Genomic DNA, 22,712 nt, shown 5'->3' with positions numbered 1-22,712 from the left:
GATTTTTTTATTACTGGTAATTCTGTCTGCACTCCTAATGATGCTACATCTAACCAGATGAACTAGCAGTAATTTTAAATTGCTACTGCGTTGTATTCCAAGTTGTTTCTTTATATAACAGATACTACATCCTGAATCAGTTGCACAGATATTGTACACACTACTAAATAATGAAGTGTAAGCTTTTAAATAATTTTAAAATCATCTGGACCGTGACTGGGATCATTTTGAAATGAAACTGGAGCAATTTTAAAACAGAATCAGTCATCCAGTCACAAATATTATACTGTTGTTTTATTGTAATTCAGCACTGCAGGTATATTTATTTTGCAACTGCTTACAAAAAAAGACCCTGGAGCCTACTTTTGCCTACCTCCCAGCTCACACTGAACGCAACATCAATGCCTATCCCTGCAGGTGGTGCATCCACAGGATGGGGTAGATACATGGACTTTGCTAGACAGGGGTTCATGCTATTTCTTTCCACTGTAATTGACCGAGCATCATGGTTACAGATCTGGCCACCAAATGCTTGGCGCCTAGTTTTCTTCCTACTAGTTTGTGGATGAGGTTATCGAGCTCTAAATCTTCCACTTCTGGAGTTTTCTGCCTTAGAGGTAGGGTGAGGAGCGGGTGATGCTAGTGTGACTACTCACTATATTTTACCAGAAGTAATTTAAATGTAGGTGAAATGTTGAAAACTTTACCTTAAATTTAAAATAACTATCACAGTGAAAGAAAAGTTTACATTTTATTCACCTGTGACCTCCAGAGGAACTGTGTCCTGCTCATCATTAATGCCCACCACTACCTCACACCGATATAGACCAGAGTCGCTAGAGCGCAGCCCAGTCAGAGCGAGACTGGCATTGTAGCGGTTCTTATTATAACCAGGCAGTGTGACACGACCCTGGAAGGCCTTCTTCACCTGAGGAGCAGAGAGTGAGAAAAATAGTGAAAAAAAAATGTTTGAGAGAAATAGCTAAATTACAGGTAAGTCAAGCATTTACTAACGGTAAATATGTTTACTGTACCTTGACCACATTGTCTTTGGCCACCAGGACTGACTGTTCCTTTTGCAGGCCATCAGAGCCTCTTTGGCCCCAAACCTTAGTCCACTTGATTCTGGGCGGCTCATGGAATGAACCAGCACTGGGGCGGAGGGTGAAGAGGCAAGGGAGCAGAACTGTTTTAGAAAGCTCCTCACTTATGGTCTGATGGGTAACCTTCCGCATATTCACCACTGTATCTGCACTGGTTAAGCCTGAGAAGAGGAGAGGAGAAATAAATCAGTGCTTTTCATTTGTAAATGAAGTAACAAAATGTTTTGTCTCATTAAGCAGGTTTCTCTTAGTTGCTTCTTTGAGAGTCAAGCATGTGCTTTCCCTCTGAGTTCCGTTACCCCATCAGATCTTTCTTGTAGTAGAGTAGAAGGGAAAAAACACAAGCTCATTGTGTCCCTATGATTATTGATTATCCGTCATTGATCCAACAGACCATTAGCTTGATATCTAACACTGGGAGGCATATATATAAAAGATTTCAAAGGTGCTTTCATGAACCATACATCAAATGTGGATATGAATTATAGGATCAATATTACACACCTCTTTTTGCAGTTTAAGTCACCACCATCCCCACCGTAAAAATAAAAATATTTTATCCTAAATGCAGGGACAGGATATTATTAAAATGAATGACTTTAAGAAAAGGTAGTGTCTTGAGCAAAATCCTGCAAAGTTCTGTTATTGATATTTGTTTTCAACCAGTGTAAAACTCTTTTTTTCAATGGTAGAGTTTCTTTAATACACATCATACATTATCTTTATGCTCTAATCCGGTGCCACCTTCACAGAAAAGATATAGGTAGCTCATTTACATTGTAGAGGGAAACAAAACAACACAGTGATGCAGTTTATCACTTCTGAGCTTTATCCACTTCTTTGTTTCTCTTGTGCACAGTGTATGAATGAGGTTTACCTGTAAACGCTTTCCCCTCATCTCACTTTTTTATAGTTCGCTTATCAGTCACTACTTCCTTTCTCTTATTTCTAAGAATCCTGATAAAAAATGTTGCTGTCTTATCTAATTTGCCCCAAAGACAAGAAACAGCCAAGAAACACATTCATTTTCAATGTACAGTTGTGTGTATGCAGCAGCTGATGGGTGGCTTAATGATATTTCTTGCAGCCGTGCCTGGCTGAGCTCCATGACTCCAGGAGGGTTCAATCTTTTGGGAAAGCAATTCTTACATGAAAGGTTCATTGTATTTTTTGTTCGTTTAATTGAAGAGAATTGTTCCCTCCAAATCTGAAGTCATGACTGTGAGATGGACAGGTGGGTTAGTGTAGGGCTGCAAGTGATGAGGGTTGTGTAGCAGACTTATGGTGAAGAAAGAGCTGAGCAAGAAAGAAAATCCTTTGATTTATTACTTATGGTCATGAGCTTTGGGTAGTGACCAAAAGAATTAGACTGCAGATACATTTAGATGAATTAATTTCCTCCGTAGGCTGGCAGGGAATAGCTTTAGAAATATAGAGCTGCTGCTCCCTTGTGTCAAAGAGAAGCCATGCGATGTGGTGCAGGTCTCTAATCAGGATTCCTCCAGGGAAACTTCCCTTGAAGACCTCAGGGTAGACCTGGAATTTCAGGGGTGATATCTATCTGGCCCAGCAGTGTCTCTGGATTCCCCAAGAAGAACAGGAAACAATTAGGCTGACTAAAGTTTTGTTAGTTGCTGGAAAAATACATATGGAATACCCCGATTAGCTTTCTGCTCTTGTAATTGTTTTTTGTCATTAGCAATTGTTATCATGTATTCATTCTACAAGGGCACCATTGAAAGTGTCCTCGCTGGCTGCTGTGTGGAACCGAGGCTGCACAACCTCCTGCCAGAAGACCGGCTGACCGGAAGACCCAGCAAGCCATAGTGAGTGCAGCCAACAAGATTATTTGTGCCCTCCTGCCCTTCCTCATGGACATTTTCAACACCCATCTCTTCCACCCTTCACACTTCCTTTTCAGCTTCTTGCCTTCGGGAAGAAGATTTCTAGAGCATCCGGGCTCGCTCTGCTAGACTGATAAACAGCTTCATTCACCAGGATGTTAGAAGACTGAACTCTGTTCACTATCACCCTGCTCTGCCCTCTAACCCTAGACTGTAAAACTATCTCACATGAGTTGCATTTAAATCTTTAATGCTGCTGTCTGTCTTTGGTAAACAAAAGTCCCATACAGAATCCAAGATCGTTCAGGCCACACGAGAACTTAACACAGGGAGCTAATAAGATAGTGAGACAAAGGCTGAGGAGAAGATGGGACTATTTATACAGATGGGGTAATCAGGGAAGTGGAAACAGCTGAGACACAAGTGTGAGTCACTTGAGTCACTTGTGAGGACAATCAAGACAGAAGAGACAAGTAACTATAAAAATAAAACATGTTAAAGTGTTCCTGAGTGAGACAGAGTTGCCCTTGATGCATCCATCAAAGTGTGAGCGTCTGAATGTTAGGCTAAAAGTCTTAGCCATAGATAAAAGTGGTTGTATGAATGTGAATGCATTAATAAGGCTTGTACTACTAAAATGATTGGAATAGCAAAGCACTATATAAACACCAGTTTCATTTAAAATGAGGAAAGACACACAGGGATTAATAAATCCATGAATGTAAACAGTATCTATTACTAAAAGATAACAAGCATTATAATGGTCAGGAATAATTGAAAATAAAACCTCAGCACTAAACAACAATATACTAAGAATAAAAGAAACCTTAAAGCAAAGAAACAGAGAGTACCTAAAAATAAATAAGAAACTGAGACTTCAAAAACTCTGGGAACAGACCAGGGTCCACAGTAAGTTACTTTATTAATAAAACATGTTTTAAAACTGGCCTGTAGTGTCAGTCAGTCAGCAAATAATTAGAAACACAATTTGACCTGCAGAGAAGTTGAAGATCTATATCAAACAGGTACAGCTGCTGCTAAGAATGAGTGACAAAAGACAAGTAGAGAGAAAAAACAAATAAAGAATTTAGCACAGCCAAGGATTGTGAAACAGACAGTGAGGTGGGGAAAATGAGCCTACCCGATTTCTTTTATTAGTGTCGGTTTCCGCTGTCATGCTCCATTCCTATTTGTCTGAATCCATGTTAAAGTACTACACGCTATAAGGTCAGCCTGTCCTGCCTGTAATTAAATGGCATATTTCTGGAACAGTGCTTTTCCAGTGATCACAGACGCATCGCTGCGTGAGCTGCTCAACCCCTCCGTCCTTCTCCCATCCTTGTCATTTTTCTCCCCATCTCCTGCCATTCTCTTTTCCCTCTTCGTCCCCTGCAGTACAACCACCTGCCAGCTTTCAGATGAGCTTTTCAACTCACTTTTTCTTATTTTTGTATTTTTATTCCACATATGTATAAAGATATACTATTTTATTTTTTATTATTATTATTGTTTTCAGGACTTGATCCTCCTTAGCCCTTCTGTAAAAATTCACTTATTCCACCATTCTGACTCAACTTTGAATTAGTTGCCTTATCTTTGACAGCCACTGAATGCAATGCTCCCAACAGGGGAATATGATGTGAATGTGTGTGTGTACTTGCAAGTGGAAAAAAAAAATCTTATCTCTTATTTACTATTCATGGAACATCAAGTGCACACTCTCTGCTCTGCACACACAGACACACACACATAACACACAAACCTTGCTGCCACATTTCATCCCTTACTGGTTAATGTGCCTTTGAACACACATAAAAAATGTGCATGATTAGCTGTCATTGCTCATTCCTGTAGCCCTTATCCTGTTGCAGTTGCTCAAGCTAAGAGGATGAGTGCCTCTTCCCTGATAGCTTAACATCAGCCCTCCCATCACATTTTCACCTCCCCACAGACGCATAAACACACATTAATACCCACTTCTCTGCTTCTCCCAGTGACATCGCCTTAGACAAATGCTACTTGTTTAACTCCCTCACCGACAGATCTGTGTTGCTTGGCATGGCAACATCAAACAGCATTTGTGCTCTGAAATGGCCTCTCGTTTTGCACTCGAGAGGCGTTCAGCCCGTCGAGTGAGGTGACCTGTGAAACAAAATGCATGAAGCTTTCGAAAGCAGAACGATAAGACAAGAAGGGGAGGTGAGGAATAAATAAGCAAAGCAGTGTGGGTTGTTACCATGTGGCTACTTAGAGAAGACACCTTTTTCTGATTACTGTTTTTTCTCGCCTATGTATTAAAAAAATGTTTTTTTAGTTAGATGAATGCTCATATTTATTTTCTGGTGGCTCAATCAGTAAATAGCAACAAAAGTTGTTCCTCTTTAGCTTTACGTGTTGCTGGAGTTCCTGCGTTGTTAGGCTCAATCAATAACAATATTAATTTTATTATCAAAATATAAAACATATATATGAAACCATACATCTCAGCTGAACAGACACCACAAGTTCATGTAAACCATGGATACCACTGTTTTGCCAGCATGGCTGTTCCAAATAGCCTCTTGCCATGTAATGAATGCTTGACTTTCTCAGTATTTAATGCTCCCATTGGGGTTTATGTCAGGTGATTTTGTAGAAAGTAAAGCATATTCCCACAACCATGTTTGTTGAGGGTTTATTGGACTGTGATGTCATTCTCTCTTCTATTCATCTAACTTTCTGCTCATCCCATCTCTACCATCCTCCTTTGTCACACCACCCCTCTGCATGTCTTCCTTCACTGCTTCCATAAATCTCCTCTGTGGTCTTCCTCTTTTCCTCCTGCCTGGCAGCTCATGTGGTCACTGTTGGTCTGCTTAGCTGCACAGGGAATGCATCTGATTAAGTTTTTGCAAAGTGTTTTAGAGTGCCACATATTTTAGACACCTTCAGTCAAGGCAAGCGGTGACACTGAGAAAGTCCCTTTTTGCAAATAATAATGAAATGACTTCAGGCACTTTCACTAGTCCTGATTACTAAGCAATGTTTTTATATAATGAGCAGCTCACATCGGCTGAATGTTGACTCAGTGGAAGGTTTAAGTTTATCAAAGCATCAAGGTTACCAGGTGTATTGGGATGCTTATAATTTCTAATAAATTATTCATATTAATTTTGTCAATAACAGCACAGAAAATACTTGAGCTCTCTGGTATGAGAGTAGACGTGCAGGAAATAATTTACTTCTGACTTCTGTTTTACTTGATGGCAGCAACAATATCATTTTGCATTGATAGAAGAACTTGCAGAAGTAATCTAAAAGATACACAACTGACTCAATCATGACAGAGTCCAGGATGATGAGTTTGGAAGGAGGTAAAGAATGGGAGAGAAACAAACCCAATATCCAAACGAACAGAAAGAAAAGGAAAAAAGAAACAGGGGGTATGTGTAACAGGAAAATTGAAGTGATGTGATGTGGAAAGGGAGTCAAGAGAAGATGATGGAAAAAGTAGACATGCACTGTTATGATTCAGCAGGAGATGTGTAAAGATTGACAAAGTGAGACATTCATGCTCATACACACAAACACAAACAGAAGCGCACTTAAAAAAAACATCTTTCAGAAGAGAGGCTATCAGATTCCACTACCTGCTGTCACGCTCTTTGCTTTATCCCCCTTGAGGATGTGGCACTCGTCTTTGATTGTCACACACTCATGCACGTGCCCCTCCTCCCAACACACATGCCCGGACACACACAAATAGAGTGAAACGCGCTCCCAGAAGACAATCAACCTACAAACTTCCTTGCCTAAAGCGTGCACAGAACAAAAATAGGCAAATTTATTCTTTTAATTGGCCTGCCATTTTCTTGCCAAGTTCCACCTGCGTAAGTGTCATTTGGGTAACAACCCCAATGTTGCCAAAAGCGATACAAAGCTTTAAATGTAGCCAACCAAGTTTCACAATCAAAATCTCATTCACATTCTCCCGCCCACTCTTCACTCTTTCTGTCCACTTTATTTGGACAAATGCTTATCTTTGTTACATGGCCAGTGCTGCAATTTGCTCAGAGAAATTAAATAAAATAAATTGCCGATTCACTTGTTGAAAAGCCTAAATTACATCTCGAAGGGGACTGGGGGAATTTTGAAAGAAAAAAAAAAACAAGACAAACAACAACATTGCTCTCTTCCTCCATGGTAATGAATGTAAACAAGCAAGGGCGCCAGTGCCACCTCTATCTGAAATCTGCATTTAGATAGAAATGTTGTCACAGGCATAACCCACACAAGGCTCTTTTGTTTTGTTATCTATCCTTGTTTCATATTTCTCATTGTCATTCTTTTTTCTAAACAAGGCTTGGCTGGCTGTGAGGTGAAAAAAGACAAGAGGAAATCCTGAATGTCAATACAAAGCAGAAAGGTGCTCAAAAAGGGAGCGTGTGCTCAGTAAAACTTGTCCACTGGCAACATTGGATAGCAAAACCCAAGGTGCTATGGAGGACTCTTCTAAATGTCACCAGGTGATCTTTTATTGACCTCATCTTGTGTCTTTGCCTGCATGGGTACGAGAAGGGTAAGGTGTAACAGGACACATCGTGCAACTCTTCCCGGAAGATCCACTTCCAGCAGCCTGCAGGTAGAGCTTAGATTTTCCCATTTTCTCTGTTGGTTCACAGAGGCATCTGCGTGATCATCACCACTGACCCATCTGTCTTTCCATTAGAGGTGCTCTCGAATTATTAAACAGTCGGAGAGCCTTTATATAGCTGGCACGGAGCTGCACACAGACACAAGGTGGGCGGTAATGGCATTTTCACTGTAATAGGAACACAATTGAGAACATCATTCCTTGTTCTCGTTCTCTCTTTCTTATTCTTCCTCCTTTTCTTTCTTTCCATGGGGCTTGCAATGGGTTTTCCAAAGATAAAGGCAGCATTGTCTTCAATTTGCCAACATCACAGCTGCCAACCTGCCAGTCAAGAGCTCCCGGGACTGATCGAGTATATCCCTCTGCAGTCGTCGGCACTCCACTTCTGCTGCCTGCATGCCAGCTGATTATATGTTTGTGTAAGTGTGTGTGTGTGGACAAGTGTGTGTGCAGGTCATAAATCATGACAGACGAGCTGTCTGACAGAGTCACGCCGCTATTTGTTGATTACTGTGTTAAGAAATGACAGTCGATACAACACATACAACTGCACAGCAGCAGGCACGGCTTGAACTCTTTTGAGATTTTGCTTTCACCTGGGAGGTGCTACATAAAGAGACAGTTCACAGGAAGCGGTTTATATTTATTTAACTGCAATAGGTAAATGCCTTACTAATAATTCATATATGATTATCAGAAACATAATTGTGTAAAAATAAACAGATTTGCAACTGTTGAGTTCCTAAGAAATTTTCTGTTGCACTTTTACTCAAGTATTTATTTATGATACAGTTAGATTAGTTCTGATTATTTGTAGACTGTAACAGTTTTGTATGTTTAACTGGCCTCCTGTGCACTTGGTGCTCTGATACCTCACTAAAAAACACAGAACTGGGTTAAATAATCTGCCAGAAATGAAAGTTCTGTGTTCAAAGACATCCGATAAAATGCACTTAATGCACATGACAAGTGTTTTAATGATGCTGTTTATTTTAGATGTACATTACCGCTCTGCATACTCAAATACTGCTCAGTTGTTTAATTAATAATAATCAGATTAACCATATACTTTGCAAGTTAAAAAAAAACTAACAACAACAACAAAATAAAAAAACAGGTACTCCTGTTTAAAGTTAAAAATCATTAGACCTCAAAGTGGCCCTCAAAACTGACTATGTAGCTGCTTAGTATGAGGTTATAGTTTCATTTAAATTTTTTCACAAGAAATTATTCAAATTAACACACAAGGAGAAATATTTATATGTATTTTACTGTGGTAAGTTTCTTTGGTAAACAGGGAAAACAAAAGAAAGAGGGTAAAGTCGAACTTTTTAGAGCAAGTGGAAGCTGTATAAGTTTTGCCTTCTGTGTGAATAAAACACGTCAAGGGCAATGGTGGTAAGTGGGGGTTAGTTTTGTTTTCCTGAGAGCATTTCGTTTGCTGTCTTTATTGTTTTGGGGTTTTCTTTGTTGGTTGTGAAGAAATGCATCCTTTGAAAAAGACCTTGGATGATGCACAAAGACAAATGGAGAGAACAAGATGAATAACATGAAAACGGCGATGGCTGATCCTTAAGCACTGCCACGTTATCGCTTACGAAGAGCACAGTAAACGACGCTGAGGCTGATGCCGCCCTGTCCAAGCCAAGAAACCATAACCATGGCAACAGAGGCGCCACAAGTGCAAAAAAAGGCGGGAAGAAGCTTCTGATTAAAAGCACACTCACACGCGCGCTCACACATGCATACACACTTTAACTGTGTGCGTTGTCGGTGGCCTCCTCAAAGAGCAGATCTGATGCTATGTACTGTATAATGTAAATTAAACGAAGGGCTGGTTTCCTCATTTTTCCATCGTGTTTGATCAGTGGTGTGTGTTTCACTGCAGTGCAGCTGCACTACCCCTACAGGAAGTACACAGTCTCATCTGCAGAGACGCACACTGTAAATATACAAAGTTACACAAACAGTTGGATCTTCTAAACCAAAGACATTCAAAGACACACTAAGTTTTCTGTGTCTGTGTGTATGTGTGTGTGTCTGTGTCCATGCACATTCATGTCACCTCTCTAAGCACACCAGATCTGCCAGGCGGACATCATGCAGGGTTTGGAATTAATGTCTTCTTGCTGACATTCTCTCTCATGATATCTTCCACCAAAACATCCCTTCAACTCCCACTTGTTTCCAGGAGTCCTCCTCAGCTTCTTGATGTTTTCTTTCCTATTGCGCTCACGTCTTTCTTCTCCATCCATTGGGTATTTTGTGCTCTTATTATATACCACCTATGCTTTTCTGCCTAACCGACTTCTTTCTCTCTTAACGCCTGCTCCTCATTTTTCTCAGTTTGGCTTTTCTTCATATAAATCCTAATCCTATTTCAAAGCTAGACTAAAATTAATGAAAAGTAGCCTTTGGAAACAAAACCTAATGTGACAGACAGGAGAATGTACACATGCACTAATTGCAAATTCCTGTCTTACTTAATTAACAGCAGCCATATGCAGACATGTATTTTGTTATGTTCCTGATTTGTAAAATGTATCCTCTGCAAAAGGATTTCTTTTTCACAAACTGTTTCTGCCACTTGACATGTCACACTAATGAGCAGCATTTTGCATTTTAGCTGCTTTATGTCTCTGCCAGAGATGTGTGCTAATGTTACCAGTTGTGCGAAGGAAAAAAGATTTACAGACGGAAGATAGAGCGAATCCACAGTCTTAGCGAAAACAAGACAGAACAGATGAGACAAATCAGGAAAACATTTCTGATATTTAGACTGAACTGATGCTGTGCTATGTAACAGGAATATACAATGTGGCTATACAATAAAGTTAAGATTATGCTCAGTTTGATATACTGGCTGAAATGAATGGCCGACTGACGTTGCGTCTCAGACATTTATTCCTTCCTCTAAATGTCACCTGCAGAAATCTTTCTACTTGGATCTTAACAGATATTTTATCTGCTTGTAACTAAACGCAGACAGTCGGTGCTTTGTTGAGCAAGTCAGCCTTCTGAATGATCACACTGCAGCGGAAAGCAGAGTTTGCAACAATCAGATCAAGTGAGAAAGAATAACTGTGACTTGTGTTCGAAACTATAATAGTGTTCAAACAGCCAGAGTTTGGATTAAAGATGGATTTATTTTGTGCTGTGAAATTTGCAGGGTGGGAATTTATCTAATGCACGTCTGTTATAATTAAGCCTTGATAAATGAACACAGTGCTTATTGACCTGGTTAGAGCCAGGCACGTTTTTTTTCTGTACAAGAAGCATAATCATAAAAGGCAAAAAACATATATGATCTAAATGTGACCAATCGCTTCTTCAAGGCAACCTTCCTATGCAATTCTGGACTGCTTATAGTGCTGCTGCTATTTCCAGACTGCTCACTAGGGTTTGGTTTTGAAAAGCTCTAATTTAACAGTCCCATCCTGAACCAGGCATGTGGTCTGAATACAGTTAAAGCCACGTGAGGGTAGGTTTGAGGCACAGCCTGCAAGAGTACCACTTCTACTAATGTTAATGTACACCAGTACATTAGGAGTGTGAGCGAGATAAAAGACAAAAACAACGTTACCAAACATGGCACCCCAATTGACGCAGCTCAAGGCTCACATGTCCCAAAAGAGGGCACTGTAGAAAAGACGGAATATGGGAATGTGGAGGCATTTTGGCTGTTTAATGTCCAGCGTTGAAAAAGACTATCATACACAGCAAACTGTGTCACTCCACAAATTGTTCTTACCATCTGAACCAGTGCCATCCTCTAGCGCTCGTGCAATGCAGGACTTGACGGTGCCAGACACTCTCTCCCATGCCTTGCCTTACCATGAAAGCAACAGCTCAACTTATTGCACAAGTCACGATGCCAGCAAGCAACAATCAAATCAAACAAATCTATTTAAGCGGGTGATTAAAGTAAATGACCCTCGTTACCAACTCCCTGGGTATTTTGTGATCAGGTATATTCCCCCATACCTACTGTAATCTTAAATCATGCCTTAAATCCTTTCTAAATCTGACTACATGCTTTGTCTCCTCCGCCTTCCTAGGTGACAGTTATTAACCCTCTCACTGTAGCTCTCTGTGCCTGAGCTGACTTTTACCAGGCCATGTCAGGCTTCACACTAACTTCCCTGAGGCTGCTGCCATGACTAATTTTGGACCTTCTGAGGCATAATGATACCTTTATCTTGCTTGGCACACTGCCGACATTTTAAAATTCATAAACATGCATATATACAAGTATATCAGCGTTTGTACAGGAGTGCAAGGCAAGCTCACACTATCGCCAACACACAGACAGACACGTGCAAAAAGCTCACACCTAATCTGTTCCTTCCCCACCATCTTTCCATTTCAGGGCTGTCAAGCAAAGTGTCACAGGGTGAGCTTTAGTGCCACCCCTCCCAGTAGTCCCCTACCATTGACTATTTCCAGAGCCACTCAAGTGGAAAAAAGCACAAAATGCAAGGAGGAAAAAAAGAAAGCGAGAACAGGCAATGTTGATGGCCTCAAAAACTCCTCCAAAACTCCAAAACAGAAGCAGGGAGTGTCTTCTCGCATGACATACACACTCTGAATTGTCACGAGTGTGTTATCAGACTCCTTGGAGATGCTCTGTGTGTGTGCGGGCTACAGTTCTCTGTAAGTTGGCTGCAACTACCTGGCAGATGTAACCTGAGGCTTTCACACAAACAAATACACACAGAGAAAGACAGAAGAGTTGGCTGCATTTTCATCATCTCTCTGCTGTGGAATCAGAGCCCTGAGTCACAGAAAGGCCCTGCTGCCAGGACAGTAGATTTTTTTTTCTTGCACAGAAGGCAGAAACAATGCAATACACTGAGCAGACGGTTGGGGAGGCCACTGAGAGCAGTGAGGGGGCGTGCAGTCTGTCCTACATACACACCAGCACATGCAGATACACACAGATACACAGCAGGAGTGTACAAGGAGAGTTTGGAGAGGGCAAAGAAGTACCGTGGGTTGTAGATCCTTGTATTGCATACTGTGTCCTTGTAATGGACAGATAACACTACTAAACAGACAGATAAGATAGCAGTTAACCAGATTAGGCGTACAGGCTGACAAGACTTAGAGTTCCGTCTTAACTGTATGGATGATTTCTTTTCATACACCCAATTACATGTTTCTCTGTCACGATGTCCTTTTCTAAACTCAAAGGTTTAGTGAGTCAGTAAAACAAACATTCAAAAGTTTGGCTAACTCGCTGACACATAATGAGAGGATTAGGATCGTAAAGTCCAGCTTTTGAGCCCAATCAAAGAAAAGTTTAATGAGCTCTGCAAATTTATATTAGAAATAAATATCTCAGAGACTTATCAAATCTCAATCAAAATCATTTCAGTCTCTCTAAAATGGCTGAGAGGGTGAAAGCTAGCTTCGGAGATCTCAGATGTGATTTCTGTTGTACTTCTCATCCTTTCAAGCTCCTCTTGAATGAGCCATTGGGGTAATTACGAGCAGATGAAATGAAAGTAAGTGGGCTGGTGGTGAAGGTCTGCCAAGCATTCACATCGTGAGCGCGGCTACAGAATTAGAGGGAAATGGACACACTGACAAAGAAAATGTCAGCATGACCGAGAAGAGCTAATGAGAAATGTAAAGAGATGTGGTTTTTTAATCTCCTTGAAGATAGCTGCGGAGGGCTACTGCTCACAACACGCAATATTTCACAAATTGGCCACATCTAAATGACTATAGCTATTATCCATATTATATTGTCCTTAATTGGCACAGCTAGCCATTATCAGCTACTGCTAAGAAACAAAAGATATAAAACTCGAATATAACTTCTGGGTCAGAAAAGTGAGGCAAGAGTTGTCTGTGTATCAGAGAACCTAAATCTTGTGATTTAATTGTTTATAATTAATCTAATACACGTAAGAGAAAATTTGTAGAAACTTTAGCTTCTGGGAAGATTTCCGAGACACTGGTTTAATGGCTATGTGTGCAGATGGTTATCAGAAAGTTCTGTATTACATGCACTCTAGGTCAGACGATGGGGATTGCCCACAGTTTAATGAGGACTCACCCCAGACCGCAGTTTGAAGCAGAAGGAGGGCCAGCAGGAGCTGCGGTCCACAAACAGGCAGTAAGCCCTGCATCCTGCTGCACCTGGAGACAGAGATGAAGAGAGAGGGAGGAAATGTGAGTACACAAAGGAAACTGTAATCAACACATTGCCCTTGTGAAGTTCTTCTAATACACAAGACATGCTTGGATGAGTCATCATTAATAATTCCTTTTCAAGGGATTTTTTCCCCCCCTGTTGCTCAGTGAAGGCCTTAGGACACACATACAGTTCATTCTTCAGTTTAATTTGCTGTTTCGTAATGTGGGTGGGATAAAGTCTTCTGAAGCCTTTTCAGACAATGGTGATTAAAGGCTTTTAAAGGCTATGTAATAAATACCTCGACTTGATGTGACCATTGTGTTTAATCCTTTTGAAGTACAATAAAGAAATAGATGATTATCTTTACACTTCACAAATAGCTATTGCTCAGAATTAAATGTACAGGCTGAGATTTACCTTTTATCTTTAAATCTATCCCAATATGTGCTTCTTTCTCAGAATATTTCATGGCATAAATTTTCACCTTATATCCAAGCTCTCAAAAACCATGCCATACCATCTTTGCGCACTAAGCCATCAACCAACTGGCAATAGATGTGATGAAAATTCTGGTAAAAAATATTAACTATATAATGTGCCTAATGGCTTGCTTGATATAGCAAGCTGTTCAAAGGTTTAATGGAGGGGGGGAAAGCAAAAGAGACTTTTTGGGAAAAATGCTGAAGAAGAGGAAGAGATGCTGATGGATTTCAAGAATAAAAATAGATAGATAAGGATACTAGAGCCAAATCTAACATGATGGACCTCTGGGTTCGCTTGTTCCACACTGCCTGCTGAAAACTCTGCTGAATCAAAGCAGGATCGAGTCTGCCACATTCAACAAAAAAAGCTATGTATTTGAGAGGTAGGTTGACAGGAGGTGTCTATGGTATGTCTGTATAAGTTTATCTGGAAAACATTTTTTAAATAACTAGGGATATTTGTGACTTACACCGATGCTGGCTTAGCTTTCACTTTAAAATTCAAGGAGTATAGGAACTAAAACATGCTGATAATGACTACCCAATGCCAGTGTACATCACAGGACTGAATATTTTTTCTCTCTTGCCAAGATCTTTGCAACCTTTTGTATTTTTCATCGTAGTTGTCCGAGAGTTTACAGCAGCCAACAAGAAAACAAGAGATGGACGACCATACAAACAAGGCTCAAGTAACACTATTATCTGAGCATTTATTTATGTATATGTGACTATAACATAATGTCTTTAAGTCACAAAAGCAAGGGGATGGAGACCAAATGAGGTAAGTCGGCCTCCTGCTGTTGGGTCCCGGGTGTAAATAATGAGTATGGCATCTCTGGAGACATGGCAGGCCGAGCGGGGCCTGAGGGCAGGAGAGGAGCTGGGTGGGAGGGATGGAGGAGGATTTAGTGGCTGGTCGCAGAGATGCAGGACATAGATAACCAGTGTCAGTTACGGCAGCGCTGGTCTCTCTGACTCAATCTCAACGTTACAGCCAAGGACAAAAACACTGACCTCATACCAAATACATATGCTCTGCAACAGCTCAATGTCCACGGTGGCAGCACACGTCAAAACAGCAAGTTTGCAAAAAGAACATTTTTGAAGCTGAACCATTGTAAAATCCTGCTTGATAGCAAATGGTTAAGGCAAATAAATGCAGCTATTTTACAAAACTCTCTGAAAGTAATTATTAAAAGCCTGCAGCCTTAATTATGTGCAGGACAGGCATCACAATACAAGTTCAATTTAACTGAACTGATCTGTTTTTTCTTCTTTTCTTTTTTTTTTTTTTTTTTTAGAAAAGCTAGATCAGCATCAGGTATTTAATTTCAACTTTCATGAGAATATACACAGAAGACTCTGCAAGTCCAAACAGCATGTATTAAAAGTCTATCTTAATTGCTATTTTGGCTTGGTGCTGTATTTTCTAACATTCGGAACTTTTTTAATTAATTCTAAAATAAAAGCATATTGTTTTCAAAATTGCTTAAGTAATTACACAGTCACAGTTTAAGCTTCTGCCACAGCAGGTCATCTGCCTCCATCTCACCCTATCTCTTGCATCCTCTTCATGTATACTGAGCCACATCTTCCTCCAGTGCATTCATGAATCTTCCTTTCCACCTCTGTTCCTTCTGTCTTGCAGCTCCATATTCATCATAGTTTGATATTGTGCTTTATTTTTCCTTCACTGGTTGCTAGGTTTGACTCTTTCTTGTGTCTTTCCCTCCTCAGTTTATCAAAGCTGTTAATCATTAGCAGCTACTCATGTGCACTCTCCGGTCACAATTTTGTTTACTGTGACCAACCATTTTCATCGCTTCCTTTTATTTTACCCAACCATCATCTCTACATTTAGTCTACTATCCATCGTTCCTTCACTTTTTTCATGGTGTTTGCTTTTCATTCCCTTTGCATTTTAAATTTAAGGCCTCCACAAAGCTATAGTAAATAAAAAGTACAACATTTTATCTTAGTATGCCCTTTTCTGCAAATTGTGTATTAAACTCTTCCAGGACAACGTTAATGCTTTGCATTGGTACATCACACCTTTCTATAGACCGCTGTGCCCTCCTTTCTCCTCCTCTCTCCTCTTTTGTGATGCAAGGTTATCTCTTGTATATCCACAATAGGACTCTGGCTGTTACAAGGATTCTAGGACAATGTTGTATAAGTGAGAGCGGTTTTCTACATCTGTATTCTAAGTGCTTTCTACAAAGTATGTTCCAGACAACATGCTGAGACTGTCCTTTGAAAACATCAGCTCACTTGAGTCAGACCTGACATTAAACTCCCACATCGAGTCTAAATTCAGCAGCGTAAATTCTCCATCAAGAGTTTGGGGGATGCAAGAAAAATATTCTGATCCATGTGAATTTGGCTCCAGTCTTGGCTCCACATTTATATATTGAACTCAGGCAAATTCCAGTCAGAATCAGGGCTGTTTAATTACTAAATAGGTGCAGCAGAGTTCACTATGTATGGAGCCTGAATATTAGCTGGTCTGATAGTTAAATATTAAAGACATCATTTTGTGCTGAGTACACGTTGAGAGATGCTGAGAAACTGAAAGACTAAAAGAGTTCAGCTACTTTTAATATGATTTTTCCTACCAAAAAAGGAGAATAAATGACAACAAGTCAATGAAGGTTTATTTTTTGAACTATGTGACTTGAATATGTTATATGAGATCACAGACAGGAAGTAATAAATCTAGCATAAGAACCTACAAATACTACCTTTACCGCCCAGCCCCTCATCTATACAGCCTCAAAGCTGACGCTTCACTTATCTAGGTCCCCCATAATATAAGTGTGAAGTGGATCGGGTGAATAGCTAATGAGATATGCAAAGAAAATAAAGGCAGAAAAACATACAGAGATTCCTTGATTTATTAATGCTATTAGAAAGTCTTCCAACCGAAGCTGACTAATCGCAACTGAAAGTCAGTATGATCTCTCCTGCTGTGTGGTAATATCAGCAGGAAAGATTCAGCCAGATCTCAGCATGTCAGAGATGTGCCCTGTTCCCCACCATGCCTGTCACAGATACTGTAGATAAGACAGACAGCTAGATGGTTACAGACAGACCGACAAAAATACAGAGACATCCTGAAAGAAAGATACAGAGCCAAGCTGTCGCATTTTCCTTTCAGTTCCAAAGACCTTGGTCCAACCTCAGCCTTTCATGGATGACTTGCTCAATCCATCTGTCGTTCCATCTTAATCTCACCTTCTACCTTTTTCTGTCTATCTATATTTGGATAAAATTAGCTGCCAGTCTACGTCTGCCACCATCTTTACCCATGGCTCAAAGAAGTCTTTTTTTGTGTGTGTTTTTCTCACACACAAGTTTGATCTTGCTTCATTTATTTGCTTTTCTCAAATTGTCGCAACACTCTTTCCTCGCCATGCTGCATTATTAAGGAGGCACATTAATCACTCGGGCTGCCTGTCACTCCATCGCCACACACTTCTGTTGTCCCCGCAGCACACATGCACACACATTCACACACACATTAATGCTGGTTTCACAGGGGGAGTTAGTCCCATCAGTGTCTGTGTATAAGTCCCTTAGAGTGAAAAATGAGGCTACCCTTCGAGTGACAAAGGGCTGTTTTCCTTCCAGGAGGATATTACCAAGGTTTTAGCAAGCAACCTGTCACGCTGTGTCATACATAAATGGCTTCAGCACTTCACATTTTCTGCACAAAAGGGGACTGTTCTGTGTTTGCACCTGTCTTGAAGCATGTGTTATCCTTGGGTGGGTTTCTTTTGTTGCTGGCGAGCTACAGCATGAAACACCTAAATAAAAACAATGGCTGAGTGGGTGGCTATATTCCAGCTTATAAAACCTGTATGAGGCAAAACAGCAGGACCGTACGGCTGTTCAGACAAGAAAAAAGAATGAAAGAAAAAAGGAACATATACTGTGTGCTGGAAGAGAATAAGTTGTACAGCTGACAATTGAGATGACTCATTGATAACTCCTCAATTACCATCCAAATTGAGAGAGGAAGAAAAATGGGCAGGTAGCTGAAATAAAAGCGAAAGGAAGTGAGGTAAACAAAGTGTGAAAAGGCACAGAGAAACAAAAACGGTACTGAGAAAGCCAAGGCTTATTTCAGCCCAACTCAAATGCCAAGCCTGAGTGGATGAGAGGGGAACTTGAATCTTAAGCAGCCATAAATTTCCCCTGATGCTTTGCTATGCCTGCACTCTCTGTATATGCTTGGAAGGGAACAGAAGCTCGTAGACCAGGGTGAGGGAATATGGCAAGACTCCCAAAACGCAAAAGTTGCCATGAGATTAAGAAACCACCATATGGGCTTAGACACACAGGTTAACTCAGAGACAGGTTTATTCCATCTCTCTCTCTCTGTCTCTCTCTCTCTCTCTCTCTCTGTCTCTCTCTCTCACACACACACACACACACACACACACACACACACACGCACGCACGTATGCATGCCAACAGTGCAAATACAGGCAATAAAATTTTCCTTAGAATCTGAAAGTCTGAAGAAGGCACTGTTTATGAGGGAGGAGAACTGATCTGCATTAAAATGAAGCCTGGAATATTATGAACACTGAATAAGTAATGTTTAAAATACCTATGGGAATGTGGATATACCTGTGTGCTAAGAGTGTGAATGAAGTGTGGATGACATGAACAGATGCTTGCTCGCACGCACTCGAATGCAGACATGCACTTGATATAAACTCATTAGTGCATACACCTGCGCATACATCTCAACTCAGGACACACTTGAATGCTTTTTGTAGATAATTTGTGCCTTTTTTTTTTTTAAACAAAGAGTTTCATGCTTTTGTTTTTCTTATTGTTCGCTTTTCTTTTGATATTGCAAGTGAGGCATTTTATTTTACAAAGAACTCTAATTGTTATATTTAAAGGTCCCACACGAATGCAGATTATTTTTTAATAGGCTCTGTAGGACATGAATGAGGAGCTCCTCGTACTCATATGAAAAGGTGCAGTTAATCAGGAGTTGGGACAAGAGGGACAGAGGGATAAAAGCCATGAAGGAAGAGGGAATAAAAAGCAAGGATGAGACTGCGCTTCCTCCACCATTGTGTGCCTCAGAGCTGAAAAGTGTTGTCAATTACTGTGTTTTACTGCACAAAACTGCGTGCGCACACTTACCCAAACCCAGACAGGTGTTTTTATCAAGTCCATTTGTCTGTCTGAATGTTTGCATTTAGATGCTTTTCTGCTGCGATTCCTCAAATTTTCAATAAACACGATGGTCTGAGTGGCAAAGGACAGGTTAAAAAAAAGAGAAAGAGCTTCTATGCTATAGAAAGCAGGGCTGACACTGCTGAGCACCCTGATGGTGCCGAGTGGGAATAGGCTTCAGGGCTGCCCAGAACCATACAGAAAGCCATTACTTACAGCTGAAAGCCACCCTGGTCTCCCTCATTCATACAGCGCACCCACACACCAGCCACCACAACCCGAGCTCCTGTTAAAGAGTCAGCTGGAAGTGGAATATCTCCCATTACTTTCTCTAAAACATATTACCTTGCTCTCTGTGGCCAGAAAAGGCGAGCTCATCCTACATGTGAATAAAAAAGGGCAAGAGTGAACGATAGAAAGAGAAAGGTAACGAACAGAGAGAGGGAGGAACAGAGTGAGAGATTCTCCTGAAAAATGAGGTGACAGAAAGCTTTTTATGTGCGGGAAGGGTGGCCAGGCAATTTTCAAATGTCTGAGGCTTCTCATTGGCCTGCCTGCAAAGCCACTTTATATGGTGGCAAATGTTAAACTTGTTCTGGTGACATCAAGGTCCCCTTGGCCGCTTACTTGCCTTCGCCTGGAATAGTAAATGTAGCTTGAGGCAGGGTGTAGGAAAGAAATGGTTTCAACACCTTGAACACGAGAGGCAAAGTTGCATCTGCCGTCAGGGCTCGTTTAGACTATCTATCTATCTATCTATTTATCTATATAAACCATCCTCCTCTCAATATAGCTACTAAACACAGGCTCAAACATATTTTGTATACCACTGTACATGGCGGTGCTGAAAGGATGTTATCAGTTTATTACAGCAGGTCTTGGAGAAGGACATACTTCTCTGGGAAAGCTGCCAAGATTTTTCCTCTCTTTACTTCTTTCACTCTCTTATTCTCTCTTTTCTACATTGTTTCTTCTCTGTCATCTGACTCCAGCTCGTACGTCTTTGTGTTTCCTCTCTCAATTTGTCCCTTTTTTGGTCTGTTTTCAGGATCCAGGGACGAATGGGATACAGTAAATCCAGGATGTTGACTGTAGGTTGTAAAGACTCCTCAGTTAATCAATGTCAGCAGAGCAGCGGCACTAAATCATGCTGAGGCAAAGGCCAAGGAGCTGGTCAGTAAACCAGCACTATCAACTGTGCACCAGATTCTCCCATTAGAATAAATAGAGCAGCAGTCTATAGATCAGCACAATCATACAGTATGTACAGTAGCATGAGTTGACTCGAGTTTTGCTTTTCAACCACCACACCACAGGCATGATGGGTTACAGAAAAGGGTGGCTGGTGTATTCTCCTCTATTTTTAGTATTGTGACATGATGTAATGCTATCAAATCTGCAAAAGTATGCAATGCATATGAAGAGTTGTGGAGCAAAATTAGCTGCACTGAGAATAAATTAGATCATTTTAGATGTGATTTTCTCATCTGATCAATATTCATATCAATACTCTGATAATTATTCCTGTGATACACATTTATTAAAGTTTAGGATTTTAATGAACTAAACCCAGTACTGCCATCACAGTTGTTTCAGTTGTCTATGATGGATGAGTTTGAATACTCCATCCTTCCTCCCTTGGTGATACACATGCTCCTTCTCCTTCCTTCATTCCTCCACCTCCCTCATCATGCAAGTCAGCCACACAGAGAGAGCAGACTAATTAACAGAGGGATGAGAGCTGCCTGTCGTTTAGGGACTTATCTAATTGTCCCTTGTATTTTCAAAAGGAAGCTGAGAAGCCATTCTGGGAGGGTTGACCAAAATAAGAGAAATATTTATATAGAAACACCCCAGTATGACACAAAATCGGTGTATGTGTGTGTGTGTGTACGCGAGATCCATATAATCCACTTTTATATTTTTCATTAAACCATATCACAATTAACACACTGAGAAGACTATGCATAGGTGGTCTCTCTCTCTCTCTCTCTCTCTCTCTCTCTCTCTCTCTCTCTCACACACACACACACACACACACTAGCCCTGTGGCAGGGGTAAATTGCTGCTTTGATGTGCAATTAAATCAGTCTACATCTCATCACGATTGCTGCAACTGCCAGACACAGACATCCATCTGAAACACACATACACAAACTTAACCGTGAAGTCACCAGGATGCAGATGGACAGATGGTGTGTTTGTATCATGTTCACAAGGGTTGGATGTTTGTGTGTATGGCTCAGCTAACACTGCAGCCCCCTGAGTGGGAACTGGACTGGACTGTGACCTTTGGTGTCACAGTTTCTGGCTGACTGACGGTCAAACCATAGACGTTATAAGAGAGAGAGAGAGAGACATCACTGAAAGAACTGAATCTATGGGATAACAGCAATAGCAGTTATTATAATTAGATTTTTTAGGATAAGCTAGTCAGACTTTTTAAGAGCTTTTTCTTTTTTTTAAGATCCTACACGAGCAAATATAAATGTTTCTTTTAATTCACAATAATATTTTGTAGTAAGTTAAAGATCATCTCTCATTTAAATAATTGAAAATTGCTCTGCTATTAGAAAGAAGGTACACGTAATTAACTGAAAACGAGCTGCTGTGCACCCACTTTTAGACAGATTTATATAACAAAACAGTGTAAGTAACAATAATGTAAGTATCTGACATTTGTTTTTTTTCTCCAGCTTATTTATTAATTAATCTCTTCCCTGTGTCCCATGTCTTGTTACTTTCGTCTCTTCGCTTTGTGTTCCTTCTGTTCCAGAGTCTGTCATGTTTCCATGTCTCTTTCTAGTCTGCGTCTTTGTGAATGCCTTGTGCTTCCTGTTTTACTTTGACAGTCTGTGTCCTATGTTAGCGTATTCTGCTTTGTTTCCTTTGTCTCGTTATGTCAGATTAGCCCCAGCTGTGCTTTCCTCCTGTTTTCCATTCCCTCATTACTCACTGGTATATTTTAGCCCTGTGTTTTCCTCTGTCCGTTGTCATGTTGTACTCTCACTATGCTGTATTTCCCCCCCTTCGTGTTCTTAGTTAATTCCTAGTTCTCAGTTCCTGGTTTATTTCCTAGTGTTCGAGTTTCTTGATTCCAGTTCCTAGTTTAGTTTTGTACTTGACGTGAAGTTTTTCCAGCAATAAAGTTGCCGTTTTGAGTTTATTCCTTCGTCTTGAGTCTTGCGTTTGGGTCCACATCCTGCCTGCCACACATCGTCACCTTGACACTGGCGTACAGTGGGCTCTGAGGTGGATATCTATAGCTTTGGCCATTTCTCCTCTTTAAGCCTTTTAAAATGTGAT

General features: G+C 40.6%; 1 protein-coding gene across 3 annotated transcripts in view; it reads right to left on the bottom strand.

Moving 5' to 3' along the window:
* ncanb (neurocan b) overlaps positions 1–22,712 on the bottom strand; it is a 175,786-nt gene that overhangs the window by 125,693 nt on the left and 27,381 nt on the right. For all 3 annotated transcript variants that reach the window (XM_076880012.1, XM_076880011.1, XM_004554883.3), the window contains exons 2-4: positions 13,645–13,727; positions 1,035–1,264; positions 760–928 (exon numbers count right to left, since the gene is read on the bottom strand). In XM_076880012.1, coding sequence (XP_076736127.1) covers positions 760–928; positions 1,035–1,264; positions 13,645–13,717 — 472 coding nt within the window. In that variant the 5' untranslated portion in view covers positions 13,718–13,727. The remainder of the gene's footprint in view (positions 1–759; positions 929–1,034; positions 1,265–13,644; positions 13,728–22,712) is intronic.

Source organism: Maylandia zebra, linkage group LG23 (assembly GCF_041146795.1).
Source record: "Maylandia zebra isolate NMK-2024a linkage group LG23, Mzebra_GT3a, whole genome shotgun sequence".
Classification (NCBI taxonomy): domain Eukaryota; kingdom Metazoa; phylum Chordata; class Actinopteri; order Cichliformes; family Cichlidae; genus Maylandia; species Maylandia zebra.
Note: the sequence above shows the minus strand (reverse complement) of the source record. Positions and strands in the feature narration are given on the sequence as shown.